Source organism: Electrona antarctica (assembly GCF_951216825.1).
Source record: "Electrona antarctica genome assembly, chromosome: 2".
Classification (NCBI taxonomy): domain Eukaryota; kingdom Metazoa; phylum Chordata; class Actinopteri; order Myctophiformes; family Myctophidae; genus Electrona; species Electrona antarctica.
Genome location: NC_136807.1, coordinates 41,521,556 through 41,539,010, shown reverse-complemented (window position 1 = coordinate 41,539,010; position 17,455 = coordinate 41,521,556). Strand labels below are relative to the sequence as shown.

The window sequence follows — 17,455 nt, the reverse complement described above, 5'->3', positions numbered from 1 at the left end:
AAATAGGAATTAGATCATTTGACTATGGATTAATGAGTGAGATATGTAACCACTTCTGACCTAAATTATATAGGCCTACTTTGTTGACCGGAGTCCCCCAGGGTCTAAACTAGGTCTTCTAGTATTTCCCTCTGCACTGTGTGGTGTGGTGTTTTCAGTGGCTTATCCATTTCTCCTGCGTCTCAGGTTTGACCAAACAGTTAGTATGAGTATGCATCTTCATAATCATAAATATCATTGTTTCCCCAACTTTGTTAATAACACATATCAGCCATACCATATTATCCAATTAAACACAAAAAATGCATTTAATTATAGCCTTGGGGTGCAGTGGTGTAATTGTACTTTTTTTTATAGAGAGACACAGTAGGCTGACAGGAAATGGGGGAGAGATGCAGTAAAGGCAGCTGAGCCACGGCACAGGCCTAATTGTACTTTACTTGAGTATTACCATTTTCTTTTCATTCCACAAAATTTCAGAGGGAAATATTACTTTTTACATCTGGCTCCATATTAACAAAAGGCAGTGTAACAAACACATAGGCCACACCAACAATGATGCAGATCAGACAATATGCCTGCATGGGAGGACAATCAAGAACCTTTTCTCTTCTTTTTAAGTTTGTTCTCAATAGGCAGCACCTAACGTTTGCGCTACCTTTCCTATTCCTATATAACATTTTACTTAACCACATTTATTTTATACATTTTGTTACTTTGTGTAACCAAGTGGACCTGTTACTAAGGTGCACTGGTGCAATATCAACCAGGTGCTCCTTGTTTTAATTAAGGGTGGGTTTTATTGGCAGACACTGCCAGACAGGGTTTAAAAGGGCATTCTTGCAGGGGATTCCCTTGCTATAGGGTTGGTGCACCTGAAGAGGACAAGAGCTGGAATGCATAGCTTTTCAAACGGTATTGGCATATTGGCCGCCTGGTCACTGAATTAGTAAATAGGACTATGTTGTAAAGCATGCCCTGATTCCATGCTGTTGTGCTCCTTCTCCTCCTGTTATGCCACTCAAATTGGTATTGTATGTGTTAGTTGGCTTACCTGGCTATATATGATTGTTGGTTTTTATTAGTTTAATGTACAGAAGGCAGAAGAATAAAGAGCCGTTTCAATTAATTTCTATGCCTCATCCTTGGTTCAAAAGTCTTAATTGGCAATTCTATTTACTATGTTTTCATACTATGCCTTCTAAAAATAAATAAATAAATTGGGATACATACTATTATGTATTAAGTTTGCAATGAACACGAATGTATCAATTATAATTCAGGCCTACACATGAAATGTACTTTATGATATATCACAGCCATTGTAGGGGCCACAAAGAAGTTGGTGCTTGTTGGCCCACATTTTACGACTATAGGTCTCAGCTGGTTTGCGATTACTATTTATCTACCTGTTGGTATGTGTCACTCAGTTGACAAGTTAGATGCGGTGTCTGCATCTTTACAGGTGAATGTTGTCTTAACCTGTCGCAAAACAATAAAAAACATATAGGCCTATAAACTGTAACCGTTTATTTATACAAAGTAAAGTGTCTACATTGAGAAAGTGACAATTTAATTAAAATTTGTGAAATAAACTGACAGGAAAGGGAAATGGGTTTTAGAAGAGGTCATCTAGATTGGAAGTCGCAAAGGCAGCCGGGACGGGGGCGGACGAACTGTCTGCGCTTTGGGAAAGGTGCGTGCCGTGTCCCCAGTGTCCGCTCCGGTCGCCCGGTTAGGAATGCGTCTCACGCGTTTGGTGTGCGTTGAAATACTTGGAAGAAACGCAAGCGGGGACGATGATCTACTAAGAAGGGACATGCTCCGGTGTAGTCTATAGAATTAGTATCGTATTGACCGGGTTTGATTCCTAGTCCTACAGCTAGCTACCGTTAGCCCGGCTGGTTGATTCATAGCTAGCTTGTGTAGCATAGGCAGCTAGCTAGCTGTAGTGTTGCCCGTCCACTCCAGCCCCGTCGATCAGGAGACTACCACCACACCGCTTTTCTGACTGAGCTCCGCCGGTGTTGTGAGGGGAGGCGTCGGTGGTGGAGAGCGGGGGGCCGGGGAGAAACGGACGGGACGGGGTAGACTGTGAGTCAGGCGCGGCTGATGAGTTCGGATCAGGGCGGAGAGCCGCTGCTGTTGCAGGAGGAGGCTGATCCGGGACCGAAGACCGGTGCGAAGGACGAGGCTCTGCTTGGGATCGAGGGAGGGTCGGGCGGCATGGTGAGTTGCGGCCTACTTCTTTTAGCACAGCTAGCTTGCAACACAGACTGTAGATGTACGGAGGACAATGCAGTGACATCACAAACGCGCAAGGAGCGTGTTTTGCTTGCCTTGTAGAGTAACTTGACATTAAAAGGTTTATATTTTCTTTGCCGGACGATCCTTGCAGGTGTGGCAGTCGCTTAACCGAAAATGGACATTGACAACTTTTAAATACATTTTCGTCTGTTTCAAGGGCCTCGTGTGTCGGAAGCGCTTGACGCTTAGCTGTGACATCATTGACGAAACCTTGGCAAGTTTGTTCTAGAACACAGCTACAGCTCATTAGAATCCTCCTGTTCCATTGCAACCGGGCCGAATTGCTTAGCAACTGTGGAACTGTAATGCATATTGTGCGTTTAAGTAACATTTTAACCATAAGTCGTGATGTTTAAACCCTTTGAAACACCCTTAACTCGTCGACAGATTGATATTTTGTTAGACATGGAGGAACAGAACAGCAGTTAATGTGACATGCAGTTTTGGAGGAGAGGTGACGATAGTTATCATTTCGAACCATCATATAATTACGGTTGTTGCAAACGTTATTACACACACAACACCACAACCAAACCACCCCAGCTAGCAGCAGCCCTTTAAAATGGCTAATGCTACGCAACTGAACTGTATGGGAAGGCTTATCAAGTAGTTTGCTGAGTAATCATTAGCTAAAGTTATGCCACGAATGTGAAATATCAACAGGGTCGTTTGAGGGTAAAGAGTGAAATACGGTTTGTGTTTTAGTTTTTTTTCTTCCGTTTTCGAACTATGGTAGCTAGCGTATCGCTGCTTGTTTCGATGATTGGCCATCGGATCAATGTCCATCCACTCTGCTAATCGCAGTTGGCTAACTAGCCAGCTAGCCATCTAGCTACTGTATAACATGCGTTGCAAATACCTGGCCTATGTTACGCAGTGTAGTCAGCTGACTGGATTTGGCTTGCTACGGCCTGTAGGACAGACGAGCATACGCCGTAAACATGTGTCTGAACGGTTAAAAGTTGCACTTCAAATTCATGGCAATCGTTATTAGATGACACATTGTACTGCTAAGACTCGGGCACATTTCTGTATTTGGAGAGCGATCATAGTAGAGAGGTGGTGGGTGAATGTTGTCCGACCGTGACAGCTGTTCGTGTCAGGCCGTGTGCGTTTGCAAGTAACACGTCAAATATCGATCTGATTGATCGGTGACATGGCTGGAGGTATGGGTGACACAGATGGTTCTAGTAATGTACATTGTCTGATAAATATACATAAAAGGAACCCCTTGAGTTTTAAAAACTAGCCAGAACTGCTCAAGTTTGAAAGGAGATTAATACATACTGTGAGACTCGTTGGTATCTATCGCTTAAAGTGTAGAGTATGCGTTCTATTCTCGGCACCAGACCTATACCTGCAAAGTCAGTATTTCTTGAGCCAATATTTCTAGAGTATGATAGCTGTAAGTTTGTAACCAGATCTGGAGTACAGTAGTAGACAGGCGGAACTTCTAGTGATATCTCACTGACGTAAGATGAGAAGTCTGTTGGTGTAGTCTACTTTTATGCTAATGAAAGCCTGGTACCGAGGCTAGTATAAGCCCACCTTGCCTTACTTTCTGGGGGTTTGTTGGCATTTAGTGCAACACAACCCTGCTGCGCCAGGAAGCATGGCGATATGCAAGAACATGTTTAATTTGGAACCAGATCAACAACACTCCGTTTGGACTGAAGGACTTGAGACGGCACGTGTTGTGTAGCCTGGCCTAGTCTACTGACTCCCCATAAATGTTGTGCTGCCCAAGGGGGCAGGTACCAAGTCACGCGGAAGACCCCTATATGGGTAGCGGGCAGATTGACATGGTTCCTCTCCAACGGAGAAGAAGGTTGAGTCTGTCTTGGCGGTAAACACTGAGATGGAAGACCGCTCTTCTTCATGCATGTGTCCCGCCGATGGAGTCTTGTAGTTTTTGGCTAAAATATTTACCGATTTAGGTGGGTTTGGCGGCGCATCGCGTTTGCAGAGAACCCCGTTACTGTCTTTAGTCCGTCTGGCACTCGTTGAAAATGGTTTTGTTGTTCGAGGTAAGCAGAGCTGTAACATGCTCTTTGTTGACTTGTAGCGTGGGCCACGTGTTAGTATTCATGTTTTAAATGACTAGTTGGTTTAGTTACGTGTTTTGCCGGTCGTCTGTTTTTGTGTCTGGTCCGTTATTTTGAAAGTAACTATTCATGAAATGCGTTTACACGTGCCATGCAGCGGTAACATTGCAAACATTTTGTGGCTAAACTAATACGCACACCACTTGGCTGAAGTGCTTGGATAAAAAGTATCATGAAGAAAAATTATAATCCCGCACACTTGACACATCTGTTTATGTAATTTAATGACAATGTTTCAACTTAGCCAAGGCTCTTCATCGGGTCTGATTATTGCCTTTTTCTTTAAAGAAAGGCAATACTCGAATCCTTTTGACTAAGTTGTAAAACACAACAGATTGATTGAAATATTTAACAGTTTGCAGAATTACAGTACATTTCAAGCACAACTCGATACAAAGACTGTTAACTGAGTGGACGACCCAATAAAGCATTGCACTTGTTTACAAGAGGGTCCACCTTGTTCAATTCATCAACTGATGTGAATATGTATTGTAGCTTTTTATGATGTTACTGTCTTTGTTACTAAATCGTCATATTGTCCAGTATGTTCTCTTCTTTCTCTAGAGAACTGTTGATGAAAAATTAAAATCATATGCACTGTCGATGCAGGGCTGTGTTTGTGTTTTAAACTCATCATTTTCAAACTCATGATAATGTAGCTGTCCTGCTATTCCTTTTTTTTTTTTTTTCCTCAGCTCATGATTTCATACTATTTAAGCTTTTTGGGACAGGCACCAGCACACACAAATGCCTCTACATTTGCACATGCCATTGTAATTTATGACGACTTCTGTTGACAGTGTTGAGGGGAAGAAACTGTTCAATCATATATAAAATCACAGAATTATTTACTTGATTGACTGAATTGGTTGTCTTTGTTTTGAAGGTCACTTCTAAGGGCGCTGGTCTGAACCCCAATGCCAAGGTGTGGCAGGAGATCCCGGTAGCACCCAGTGATGCTGGTGCTGACGGGTCCCCCTGGTCCGCCTCAGATGCCACAGACGGTGAGAGATGCATTATTATTAAAATAAACATTATTGTCCTTTTTTAAGGAGTGTGTGTGTGATTTCCTAATCGATGCCAACTGTAATGTCTAAATGACACTTCAGTGCCTGGCCTGAAGGCCTTGCTTGTTTTCATTAATGTCCTTGAGAACTTCTCTGTACAGACTACCAGCACATTAAAAGACTAAGTCTTTACCATATTAAGTCAATCAATAGTTGTAAAATGACATGAAGCTAAATGCTCAATGCCATATAATTTATTTAATCATGCAATTATTAGAATACGAGCAGTTGTAGCAGAGTGGCTCAGAGCCTCAGCCTGATGGCCTCAAAAGTCTTAATATCTCCCCCGTTCCATAGGGATATCCCTTTGGTCTAGTGGTTAAGATATTGGACTTTCACGCGGGAGACCCATGTTCGAATCCCGGTCGTTATATTGGTGCCGTGACCCGTATCGGGTTTCCCCATGGGAGGAGGTCAAAACGGCTGTGAGTGCAGCAAAGTGGCTCTCAGACTGATGGCCTCGAAAGTCTTTCTCCCCCGGTCCATAGGGATATCCCTTTGGTCTAGTGGTTAAGATATTGGACTTTCACGCGGAAGACCCAAGTTTGAATCCCGGGCGTTACACAGTTACATTAAAGGGATTCTTCATCCGAAGAAAATTAACCTGTGAAGCATTGAATTCATAAAGACCTTTTTGTTTATCTCATTCCTTCCTGGTGAATGAAGAATCAAAAATATAGTGGTACAAAGTGAATAGCAAAACTATATCAGAATCCATTTTAAACTCAAACACGCACAGTATAGTCAATGTGTCTTCTATCCAGCCCTTGTCCTCATTGCATCCAAAACAGCATTTAGTAGAACTTTATTTAAAACACTTGGGATAAACCCTCTCATGCAAAATGAGGAGTGCACTCTGCTCGTGTTGCACACCCAGGTGCGTTCCTTGTTTGCGCATGACACTATTTAAATTGGAAGTCTTTTAAGATGGTATGTTTGAGCAAAAATGTGCTGTTTTGGAAGAAATGAGAACGGGGACTGGTCGATGCAAGACATGGATTATACTGTGAGAGTAGCTTTGGACTCTCACTTAATATGGTTGTTTGGCTGTTAAACCTGGATCACTATTTTCTTCAATGTATCAAGTATTCTCTTTGTTTGGGGATTCTTCATTTACTGAAGGAATACCCCATTAAAAAAATATATTTCACATGAATTTAAGGCATCACAGGGTGAGTAATTGATATAAGTAATTTGGGGGGTGTAGTATTACTTTATATGGCCTCTGATGAAAGAGGCTAAAGTGTTTTCCAAGTTGCTGCAAAATGTTAATGTGTTCTGCAGAGTTTGCAAGTTTGTAACCACCACCAATACATTCAGGTCATAATGGTCTCTTTTCAGTTGTTTATTAAAACAATGACTTGCAATATGCAGATTGGCGACAACAAATCGGCTTTTGTTCAAATGTGGTTACATGTTGCAAAAGGGTGGAAAAACAAAAGTGATGGCTTATTTAGCTGTTCTGATGGGCACTCTTTACCACCTTCACAGGTTATTCTGAGACTTTGCCTGCTGGGTGCAAGCCATACACTGTAGGATTCACAACTCTGGAGGACAATGGCTCCATAGCGACAGCTGAGATAGCAGTCAATGGAATGGACCCCCCGGAGCTGGGATTTTCCTCTGCTGAAACCACCACAGGGTCTTCAGGTCAGTCTTGCCATATTACATCTTTATGGTCCCAAACATATTGCTCTTCATCATCACATGGTACATTTGACCAACTCTGACATTGAGTCCTTGGTTTGCAGTAGAGTTGAAAACGGAGGAACAGCCCATCTCCACTGAGAACCTAAGGGAGTCACTCAAGAAAGAGTTGGAATTTTACTTCTCGAGGTAAGAGCCAGTCGGAAGGTTTGAAGTTATGGTCTGGGAATATGGACTCCAAGTGGAGATGTTTCTCATGTTCTTTGACAAATGGATTTGCCTTTGTCATTTTGTGCATCAGGGAAAATCTGTCTAAGGACTTGTACCTGATGTCCCAGATGGACAGTGACCAGTTTGTCCCCATCTGGACAATTGCTAGCATGGAGGGCATCAAAGTCCTCACAACTGACATGGAGCTAATCCTGGATGTCTTGAGATGTAAGTAGACGAATATAAGATTGAAGATGACTAATTGAACCTTCATAATATGAGATTTGATGCAACATTTTTATGGTATTTGATCATGTGTGTCTTGTCTTACCACCAGCCTCTCCTATGGTACAAGTGGATGAGAAAGGGGAGAAAGTACGTCCTAATCATAAGCGGTGCATTATCATCCTAAGGGAGGTCCCTGAAACGACACCTGTAGAGGTAAGACAAAATTGTGCTGTTAAATGTACATGAATCTATATTCACATGGATGAAATTAGCTGTTGGTCTTCCAGTTACATGCAATTTTGTTGTTTGTTCCCCCTCATTGTAGGAAGTGGAATCACTGTTTAAAAACGAAAACTGTCCGAAGGTGATAAGTGTTGAATTTGCCCACAACAACAACTGGTACATCACATTCCAATCAGACACGGATGCTCAACAGGTAACTGCAGCTGAATCACACTGCTTTGCTGCCATGTTCTCTGGGGGTGTTTTTAGTGATGCACCGATGTATCTGTCAATATCGGCTAATAAAACTGACATTAACCGATGGCAGTAGCCAATATTTATCTGTTGTTGATAAGCATACATTTTGCATTGGCTATGTTGGTGTGTTGGTTATCTGCAGCCTACCAAGCTGTAGATTCGGAACATTAATTTCTTGTATTGAACATGTATAGTTTCCCTGGCACAAAAGGGGTAAATAAAAACGACAAACTAAAACGTCTATCGGTATCGGCTAAATTGTTATTTTATACATCGGTATCGGACAAGAATTTCCATATCTGTGCATCCCTAGTTGTTTTATGATGTGCTTGATGACTTTATTCCACACCACCACAGGCATACAAGTACTTGAGAGAGGAAGTGAAAACATTTCAGGGAAAACCTATTATGGTGAGTGGCAGTTTAATTCTTCGTTTCACAATGATGCATCTTTTAATGAATTTGTCTACACCTTTACTGAGTTTTGTTGTCCTGTTTCCCACCTGATGACAGGCCAGGATAAAGGCCATCAACACATTCTTTGCAAAGAATGGCTACCGTAGCATGGACAGCAGCATGTACGCCCAGCAGTCCCAGAGCCAATCCCAGTACAACTCTCCTCTCTACATGCAGCATGTCTACCCCCAACAGCAGTATCCAGTCTACGGCATTGTACCTCCCACTTGGACGCAGTCTCCCACACCGTACTTTGAAACTCCACTGGTGAGGCACACAATACCGTCTGTTTAGAAATCAAGTTAACAATCAGATGGCAAGCTATTGACTGAGTCTTTCAACTTTCATACTATGTTATTCAAGTGAGACCCGATGATGAGATCTTTTCCGCATAGAGGGAAATGTTGTGGAATGATTGGCTTTGGCTCTCTCCCTCTTTTCTCTTCTATTATTCTGTTCTTTTTTTCTGTTGCTTTCATGTCAAAGTCATGAACTCCTATCCCAATGAGCGTTAAGATTATGAGATCTGAGGGTTTACGTTAAGGTTTTTTAGATGAATGTTTATATGAACAATCTGAAGATTTTTCTGTTCATTTCAGTGACATTGATGGGCGTGAGGGGATGTCGATGTGTGTAAAGATTTTGTTATTTAATTTGCAGGCCCCATTTCCCAACAGTAGCTTTGTCAATGGATTTAGCTCTCCAGGACACTACAAAACTGGCACCAACTCACTTAATATAACACGCCCTTTCAACAGGAACCGGTAAGCATAAAATGTTCTGCTATATGCTGCGAGTTGACTGTTTCTGTGTGTGTGTGTGTGTGTGTGTGTTGTAGCATCACTGGATGTGGGGTCAGTGGTTTAGTCCAATAATGTTTGCCACCTGTGCACATTATTGTTAACGCCTAAGAGAGTTCTGTGTAAAGATAATGACACCTCAGAGAAATTAAAGTTCTTTATCCACTGTCTTCTTACTGTCCCCACAGTGTACCCCTCTATTCAAGAAAGAATGTAATAAATGCCTTCAGGTACAACTGTTACAATACACTAACCTTCATCACTACGCCCCATCTCTTGCCATACTGCAGCAGCCAAATTACTAAATTCATAACTGGGCCCATGCCTCCTGCCAGTCAGAATAAAAAAAGATTTTATTTTATGGCTCCAAGCCTTTTAATCAATGTGATGAATGTGTGTTGCCAGTTAATGGACATCCTGGATTTGTCATTTGATAAATGTAGGCATGCCTACTCAAATGGCTGTCTATCTGGGGTTTTAACCCATTCTGGACGGGAACCCCTTTTCATGTTTTAAGGATTATTTTATATACTTTAGCTATTGAAAAATAAATCTACAAGCTCGTAGCGCGGCGGCACCAAGTGCCGCGCTACGAACTTGTAGATCTGCTATTTTTGGAAAATGTGCAAATCTTTGAATATATATTCTTTCAGAGCGATTGTTTTTATATATTACATTTTCCGATGGGGGTCCGCGGCCAAATACAGATAATTCTGGGGGTCCTTGACATGAAAAAGGTTGAGCACCATTGACATGGAAACATGTTTTTTTCAGAAAACTTTTAGGATTTAGAAGACCTCAGTCCTAAATGGGTTAGGTAACATCCACAGTGCCTCCAAAAACATCATGATCTCCCATTATCACATGTGACAGTTTTTCCTCATCCTGACTAACCATCCATTTTATTTATTTTATTTTGACTTGTCTTTGGTGACATGGTTGTTGCCAAAGAAGAAGCTTTAACAAGAAAACATGGCTGAGTTTTCATTTGTCAATTGCATAAATAAAAGGGGTAGTGTAGGTCTACCTAGATTCTAGGTAGGTCCTAGAATGTCGAGCCATATTCTGAAAAGTTTATTTTAAAGTGGCAACATTGAACGCTGCTTAATTTACAAGTGTTTTGACCTGTCCAAAAAGGACAAAATTCACTATCCTAGTCTGACCTGATGAGATCATGATGCACATAGAGGGAAAGTAGGCTGTGGAGTGAGTGGCTTTGGTTGTCTTTCGTTTCTAACTGTCATGTACTTCTTTTTCTCTTTCTTTGCTCTCTGCCCTGTCCCACCAAAGTCATGAACTTACACTCCTATCCCAATGAGCATTCCGATTATGAGATTCAATCAATCAGATCTGAGGGTCAGAAGAGTATTTATTTAATGTAATTTAATCTAAAACGGCAGGGTGTTTTCTTTCTGGCAAATGGTTTCAAATTGATCATAGTTTTACTGTTTGGAGTTTAATGATGCCTCTAGTACCTTGTTTTGTTCATGCGTAGGAAATATGTCAACTCTGCTCAAATATCCATTTACTGGATGCTGACAAATTTCATAAGCCTCACTGCTTTAAAAAAAATCACGGTCACAAACTCAAAAATAAAAAAATGCACTGCATGTCTGCACATTTATCAAGGAGACAAAGCATGCTGTCTTATCTCTCCTACAGATAATTGTGTCACTGACTGTAGCGGCATCTACCACCAAATGACTTAATTACTTAATCTTCCTCAACAGAAACCATGTGAAGCCTCAGGTGAGGACCGGTGAGCTGGCTCCGTCGTCTGTTACCCCTGTCCCCCTTGAGAGTCTCACTGGCCTACGCAGCCCCCAGCCCCCGGCTACTGTACCCACTCCCACCACTAACTCTGTTCAGACCACCACTGACCTGAGTGCAGCGTTCTCACATCTCACCTCTTCCTCCTTGGACCCCAGTGATGACAGCGGAATGGCTGGACGTGGAAGGTAAGGCTGTCTGACACCTCTGTTGTAGTGTCCGAGACGTTGGTCAGTGATTTGCATTTGCGCATCGTTACTGTCATTCAACGATCATCGCTTGTTTTATATTGTTTTGAAACCAAGATAGGCATAATAAACCTTGGCTGTGCCTACACTTTTTCGGGCCACTAACTTTAGTAGACTTAACTGTATGTACGGTATATATTTATCTGTTCTGACACATGGACTAAGGGATTGTGGATAGGTTTTTGTGATAAGACCTGATGATGAGATCTTTTTGCGCATAGAGGGAAAATGGGCAGTGAAAGAATTGACTCTGGTTCTCTAGCTCTCTTCTCCCCTTCCCTTTTCTTTCCTCCTCTTTCACCAAAGTCATAAACTTTCACTCCTATCCCAATGAGCGTTAAGATTATGAGATCTGAGGGTTTGAGGTGTATACTTTTATATATATGTTCTGTTAAGTGGCCTGAAATAAATAAAAAAACATACTCTCTCCCCATGCCTTCGGCCTGGTGGAGACAATAACTACCTTGGGTTTGCTTTTGCGAAAATTGACATGCATGTAGCTACTGTGGCATGGGTTTAGATTTTGTTGAATAATCACACTTAAAATAAATTCTGTAATGCAGACGGAGCACTACCTACAGAGGAACACGGAGAAGGCGAGAGGATGAACGTATTGTGGTAAATGGCATTTTCATAATTTATAATTTGTTTGCTTTGAAAATTGCTGTATATTCTCCGGTTTTCTTTGACTTGGCAATTAAATCTCCCCTTTCAGAGGCCTGTACCGCTAGCAGAGGTCAAGGTTTCACCCCCCAAGTTTGACCTGGCTGCTACCAATTTCCCTCCTCTGCCTGGCTGTGTGGTCAGCACACTTGGAGAACCTGTGCTGGAGAACCGAATGTCAGATGTTGTACGTGGTTTGAACAGGGACAAGGTCAGCATAAGTGGCAGATCATTACTGACCTTTTCCAAACATGTCTGTGTGCTCCAGTGTAAAAGTGAGTGAACCACCCGTGTTTAATTTAATGCCTCTTTGCCTTTCACAGATGGAACAAGGCAGTAAAGAAGTCACTGTCTGTTCAGGCTTAGTCCAAGGCCCAGTCACAGAGGAACCTGTGATTGTCTCTAGTCCTGCTCAGACTGCAGGCAAACCTTCTGTACTACAACCAATTGGACCGCCTGCCCCCAGGTAAGAGGCGCAATCACATGCAGAAACCCTGATTAGACAATTAGAAATTATAAGTTGTACTGAAACTTCCTTTTGTTGTATAGCATCACTCGTCAGGACAAGAAGGTTGAGCGGGCCGAGCCCCCAACCCCAAAAATGACCCCACCCACACCTGTTGCGCCTGCAGCCAACCTTCCACTGATAACACAGCCTGTATCAAGCCCCAGGCCTCAGCCCAGCGCTGCTTCCACACCAGCTTCCCCCAGCCCCCCTACCCCGGCTCCTGCTACAGCCACCATCGCCACACCTGCCCAGGTGAGTTTTAGAAATAATGGCCAAAACTTTAAAAAGTATTTTCTTCTAGGCATGAAGTCTGTGTCCACCGGAGACCTGTTAAAACCCTGAACGCCTGGGGTTATTTAATCCATTAAATCATAGCGCCCAGCGATTTATAGCAGCGGAGCACTTTTACCAACAGACCTGATGTTATCCCGGATGTGGCTGAAGCAGCTAGATGTAGCCAAAACACTCTAGAGGCGATAGGCCTATCTCACAGCCCGCTTTCCACGCCCACTTCCGGTAAATAGTGGTGTCATTTAACATTAGCATTTACACGTTTTCTTTCTCTGGAGAATCTTAAGTACATTTTCTAATGTAAAAATGTGACAGACCAATATTATTATGAAGCAAACAAGATGGTAAATCAGCTCGAACAGATAGAACAAACCTTACCTTGAAAACACAAGTTGTAGACTTCTTAAATTACTTCTGTTAACATGTAGCGTCTATGGAGTGACGTCACGCTATCACCACTAGCCCCGAAAGGGGGCGTATTAAGGGGGCGGGGCAATTCTGTGAGATAGGCTTATTGACAACAACGGGAGGTATGATTAATTCTACCGCGACTAGCAACGGGACCACAGTGGGCCGTCTAACACATAATTAATCTTTGCTTAGAATTGGACGGAATGATTTAGATCAAGAGTTATTAACGTTTTAAGATTTTCGGTCTCGTTGGCTAAACGGGGGGGAACATTTTCGATGACGTCCCTCTGTTGCTCAACATCAAATGTTGCGCAACAGACGCTCCCAGCCTGTAGAGCGATGCGATCGGTTTTGATATCAATAATATCCGTCCTTTTGATCAATCTCCGTCCTGGGCGCTGGGTGTTACTAATTGAAAGGGCGGAGAACTTCGTCCTGTGCGCTCAGGGTGTTAAAAAGGTGTTGGTGCACTAATTTCGAAAAAAAAGAGCTTGCACTTTCAGAACTCGTGACCCAAAATAGACCTGATTGCTAAAGATTATTTTTTACTGGTCTCCTTTGGACACATGGACTTAAGGGATTGTGGATAGGCTTTTGTCTTAAGACCCGATGATGAGATCTTTTGCGCATAGAGGGAAAATGGGCAGTGAAAGAATTGACTCTGGTTCTCTAGCTCTCTTCTCCCCTTCCCTTTTCTTTCCTCCTCTTTCACCAAAGTCATAAACTTTCACTCCTATCCCAATGAGCGTTAAGATTATGAGATCTGAGGGTTTGAGGTGTGGGTTAGAAAAGGAACTTGTATTGTAGTTGTCTTAGTCTGTCAAACGGTAAACACCATTATTTCTATTTTGTTTGGTCCAGGAGCCACGTAAGCTCAGCTATGCCGAAGTGTGCCAGCGACCACCCAAGGACCCCCCTCCCGTGGCCCCTGCCCTTGCTCCCTCTGTCACTGCATCGGGCCAGCCTCTGCGTGAGTTGCGCGTGAACAAGGCAGAGGAGCCAGGCTCCAGCAACAGCCCTGGAGACAAGCAGGAGAAGAGCCACGACAGGGAGGGGGGCTGGGAATGCAAGGAAAGTCGGCCTCCACGTGAACGCGAGCGTGAGCCCCAAGGCTACTATCGCAACAATGGCCCTAGAGGCACCGGGGGCCTTAAGTTTCGTGATCAGCGGCGCCCCCCTCCAGCTCAACGCAGCTCCCCTCAAGGGAACTACAGGCACACTGGCAAAGAGCAGAATATCCCACCAGTATCGCCAAAGTAAAAACTTTATATGAATGGAAAAAAATGAGTATATACATGGATATATATAAATATATATATATATATAAAATGAATAACCTATAAAAGCAACAACCTTGTGGTAGCCACCTCACCCTGCCTGGAACTTGTCCAAAGAAAAGCTTTTAAAATGACAATAAGACTGGGACATCCAGGACTAGTGGGGAAAAACATCATCTGAAGAAGTGTGAACTTTCAAGATTGATTTGAAAAGGAAAAAAATGATCTAATTTTGGCCTCCAGAGAATACTTAAAAGAATTTCAGTCAGTGCAGTTTCTCTGGAGGCCATTTCCTTTCAGCTCTGCTGGGGAGAGGTGGGGTGCTGGGCCATGTAATAGGCCCTCTACCTTTCATTGATTTTATTTTAAAGAATAGATGTTGGTCTGCAAGGAACATATGCACTAAGAAGAAAAGAACATACATATGTTATGTACATATACAAAGATATCACTAACACGCAATGAGACATCAGTTTTTTTTCCTTGTGTGGCTTAAGTTGTCAAGAATGACTGAAGGGTTTGACTGATGTCTGTGTATGCATTGATTGAACAATTTGGAGTGCTACAGTTTGCTGTTGCACTGATTATGAATGAAATGGCAAATATTGATTTTACATCTGAGATTCAGAATCATTGTCCTGACCCTGGACAGTGTCTTCCTCAAATGTATATTCATGAAATGTGTGCTATGGTGGTATTTTGATCCCGGTCAATGATTGGCTCAAATGTATCGGTAAGATGTTATATATATGATTTAAGCCACAGCCAAGCCTACAGTTGGCAGAAAGGTGATTTCTTTTTTTTCTTTTAAAACCCTGAAAGTCACTCTGGATGTGCACTGACCTGTTATCCAAGGTGAATCTGCTAGCTTGGTCCAAAGTTGTTATTTTTAAGTTGCTTCATCTCAATCCGCTATCCCCCTGAATGCATTCAGAACATACTCATGCTGATAATCAGTCAGGCTCTCTGTTTACAACTACTTTGCATAGTAGGACTATGTAATTTTCAATGACGATAAGGAATAGGTTAATGGACAGATGTGACTGTGTAATGCGCCTGATTTGGCTTCTCTACATCAACACAAGATATCCAGGTTAAGCTAATATACATGTGCTGTTCTTAACAAGGGTATAGTGTCAAAAGTAGGCTGAAGATTGCTTTTAGCTAAAGATAATAGCTATCTAACATTGGGCAGCCAAGTCAACGGTGTAAAAATAATCTGACCATTATCATGTGCTATGTGCCAGCTGCCTATGATCATAGTCGACTTGGATAAGTTAAAGTTTTGAGTTTTATTGACGATGAGGTCAGCTAGGCCTGTATAATGTAGTCATTGGGGAATCTTTTGGCCCAGTCAAACTGGACTTTAAAAAAAAAAACTGTAGAGGTGTAGTTGCCTATGCTATATTGTTCTAAGCCCTTCACTAGAGATGTGTGTGGGAGAATGTAATTGTTCTAGTGCTGAACTTACAGAGGGAGGCTGTCAACAGGTATCCAACAGATTGTTTTTGTGCTTTTTAGGGTGAGTTTGCAGTTTTATTTTCCTTCTCCCCCTTTTTTTTAAATTTGAAACGAAAGAAAAAAAACTGGTTGACTTAGAATTTGCAGTTTGACTCACTGTATGTATTGCTTTTTAATTTTATTTATTTTAATCCTACTGTGCAACGCTTTTTCCCCAATCTTGGTAGGCTGGTTTCCCCAAAGTTGTGTGAAATCGCATTTGCAGAAGAAAAATCAAGCATACGACATTTGTATATTGTTTGCGATTTCAGCTGAAAGAATACTTGAGCGTTGACTTTGGGTTTAGTAATGCAGTAAAGGAGTAACCAATCACTGGGGCTGTTATTTCTTTTTCATTAATGAGTATGAGCAGCTAGTGATTTAGTGTAATGAAATAAATGCACTAACTTGTAAAAAAACAACAAAAAAAATCTTACTCTTAAGTAATGTGAAATCATTTTTAGAAGCGTATGGTTATGATATTGATGTTGACAGGCTTGCAAAAACTACAGGAATTGCTTTTTTTTTTTCTCCATGTTTGGTTTATTTTCTGTTAATTTGGGTTGGGGTGGCAAAACGAAATATAGTAATGGATTGATTAAGTGTTTGAGACACAATTCTAGAACTGTATGAAATGTCACCAAAAAAAATAAATTATTTTGATTTGGCTTTTGAGTGTCCCCCTGTTGTCTGATATCTTATTTTGGTGTTCTCTGCCATGCATACAGCACACATTAATAGTTGATTTTTGACCATGACCCTAGATTATGCTTTATAAAGTTGTGAACTTGAGGAAAGTCATTAGCTGTGTCCCAGTTCACGCCGGGTTGAACCCTGACAAATTCGGATTTCAGATTACACATTGTCAATGCATTTCTTAATCAGACCCCTTTAAACATAGTTGTCAAAGATGTCAACTATGTATCATGGCATGCGATTTGATGGTGACTGATTTTATGAGATGTCTATATTTAGAACCATAGATATATATCTATGTTTAGAACTGTCTATACATGGCAAAAGTGCAGAACTGCTTTCAGGCAGGCAGACAAAACACAGTTCCAGCTATTAATCAGGGCTTTTGTTAGGAGAATTCCATACTATTACCTTATTTGTAGTTGTCACGTCCCCACCAGAGAGGTCCAGGTGTTATTTTGTGCAAAAGCGCATTATTGGCTATTTCCCCTACCATAAGCCCTCAATGAATTGCATTGATGCTAATTCGCTTATTTCCATAGCTCAATTTTTTTGTATATATCCTCTCTTCATAATATACTACTTATTTCGATGGAAATTAGCGAATTAACACAAAAACCCAACCCCCGTTTAGGGCTTATGGTAGGGGAAATAGCCAATAATGCACTTTTGCACAAAATAACACCTGGACCTCTTTGGTGGGGACGTAACAACTACAAATAAAGGTAAGAAAGCCTTCTAGTATGGAATTCTCCTTTAACCAAATTATAATAATATAATAGCTCTGATTG

General features: G+C 41.8%; 1 protein-coding gene across 3 annotated transcripts; it reads left to right on the top strand.

The window, feature by feature from the left end:
- The first annotated feature begins 870 nt into the window (after window positions 1-870).
- larp4aa (La ribonucleoprotein 4Aa) lies at window positions 871-16,636 on the top strand. 3 transcript variants are annotated; one of them, XM_079493383.1, is made up of 17 exons: window positions 871-915; window positions 5,299-5,416; window positions 6,971-7,129; window positions 7,231-7,315; window positions 7,428-7,564; window positions 7,674-7,777; window positions 7,890-8,000; window positions 8,402-8,455; window positions 8,558-8,767; window positions 9,161-9,264; window positions 9,489-9,530; window positions 11,031-11,258; window positions 11,882-11,936; window positions 12,034-12,192; window positions 12,305-12,447; window positions 12,531-12,741; window positions 14,053-16,636. In XM_079493383.1, exons 3-17 carry the CDS (start codon window positions 7,075-7,077, stop codon window positions 14,449-14,451), a joined length of 2,097 nt encoding a protein of 698 aa, XP_079349509.1. In that variant the 5' UTR covers window positions 871-915; window positions 5,299-5,416; window positions 6,971-7,074; the 3' UTR covers window positions 14,452-16,636. The 3 variants fall into 3 exon arrangements, with proteins under 3 accessions (XP_079349509.1, XP_079349507.1, XP_079349508.1); XM_079493381.1 differs by lacking the exon at window positions 871-915 and adding an exon at window positions 1,664-2,229; XM_079493382.1 differs by lacking the exons at window positions 871-915; window positions 9,489-9,530 and adding an exon at window positions 1,664-2,229.
- Window positions 16,637-17,455: the final 819 nt, after the last annotated feature.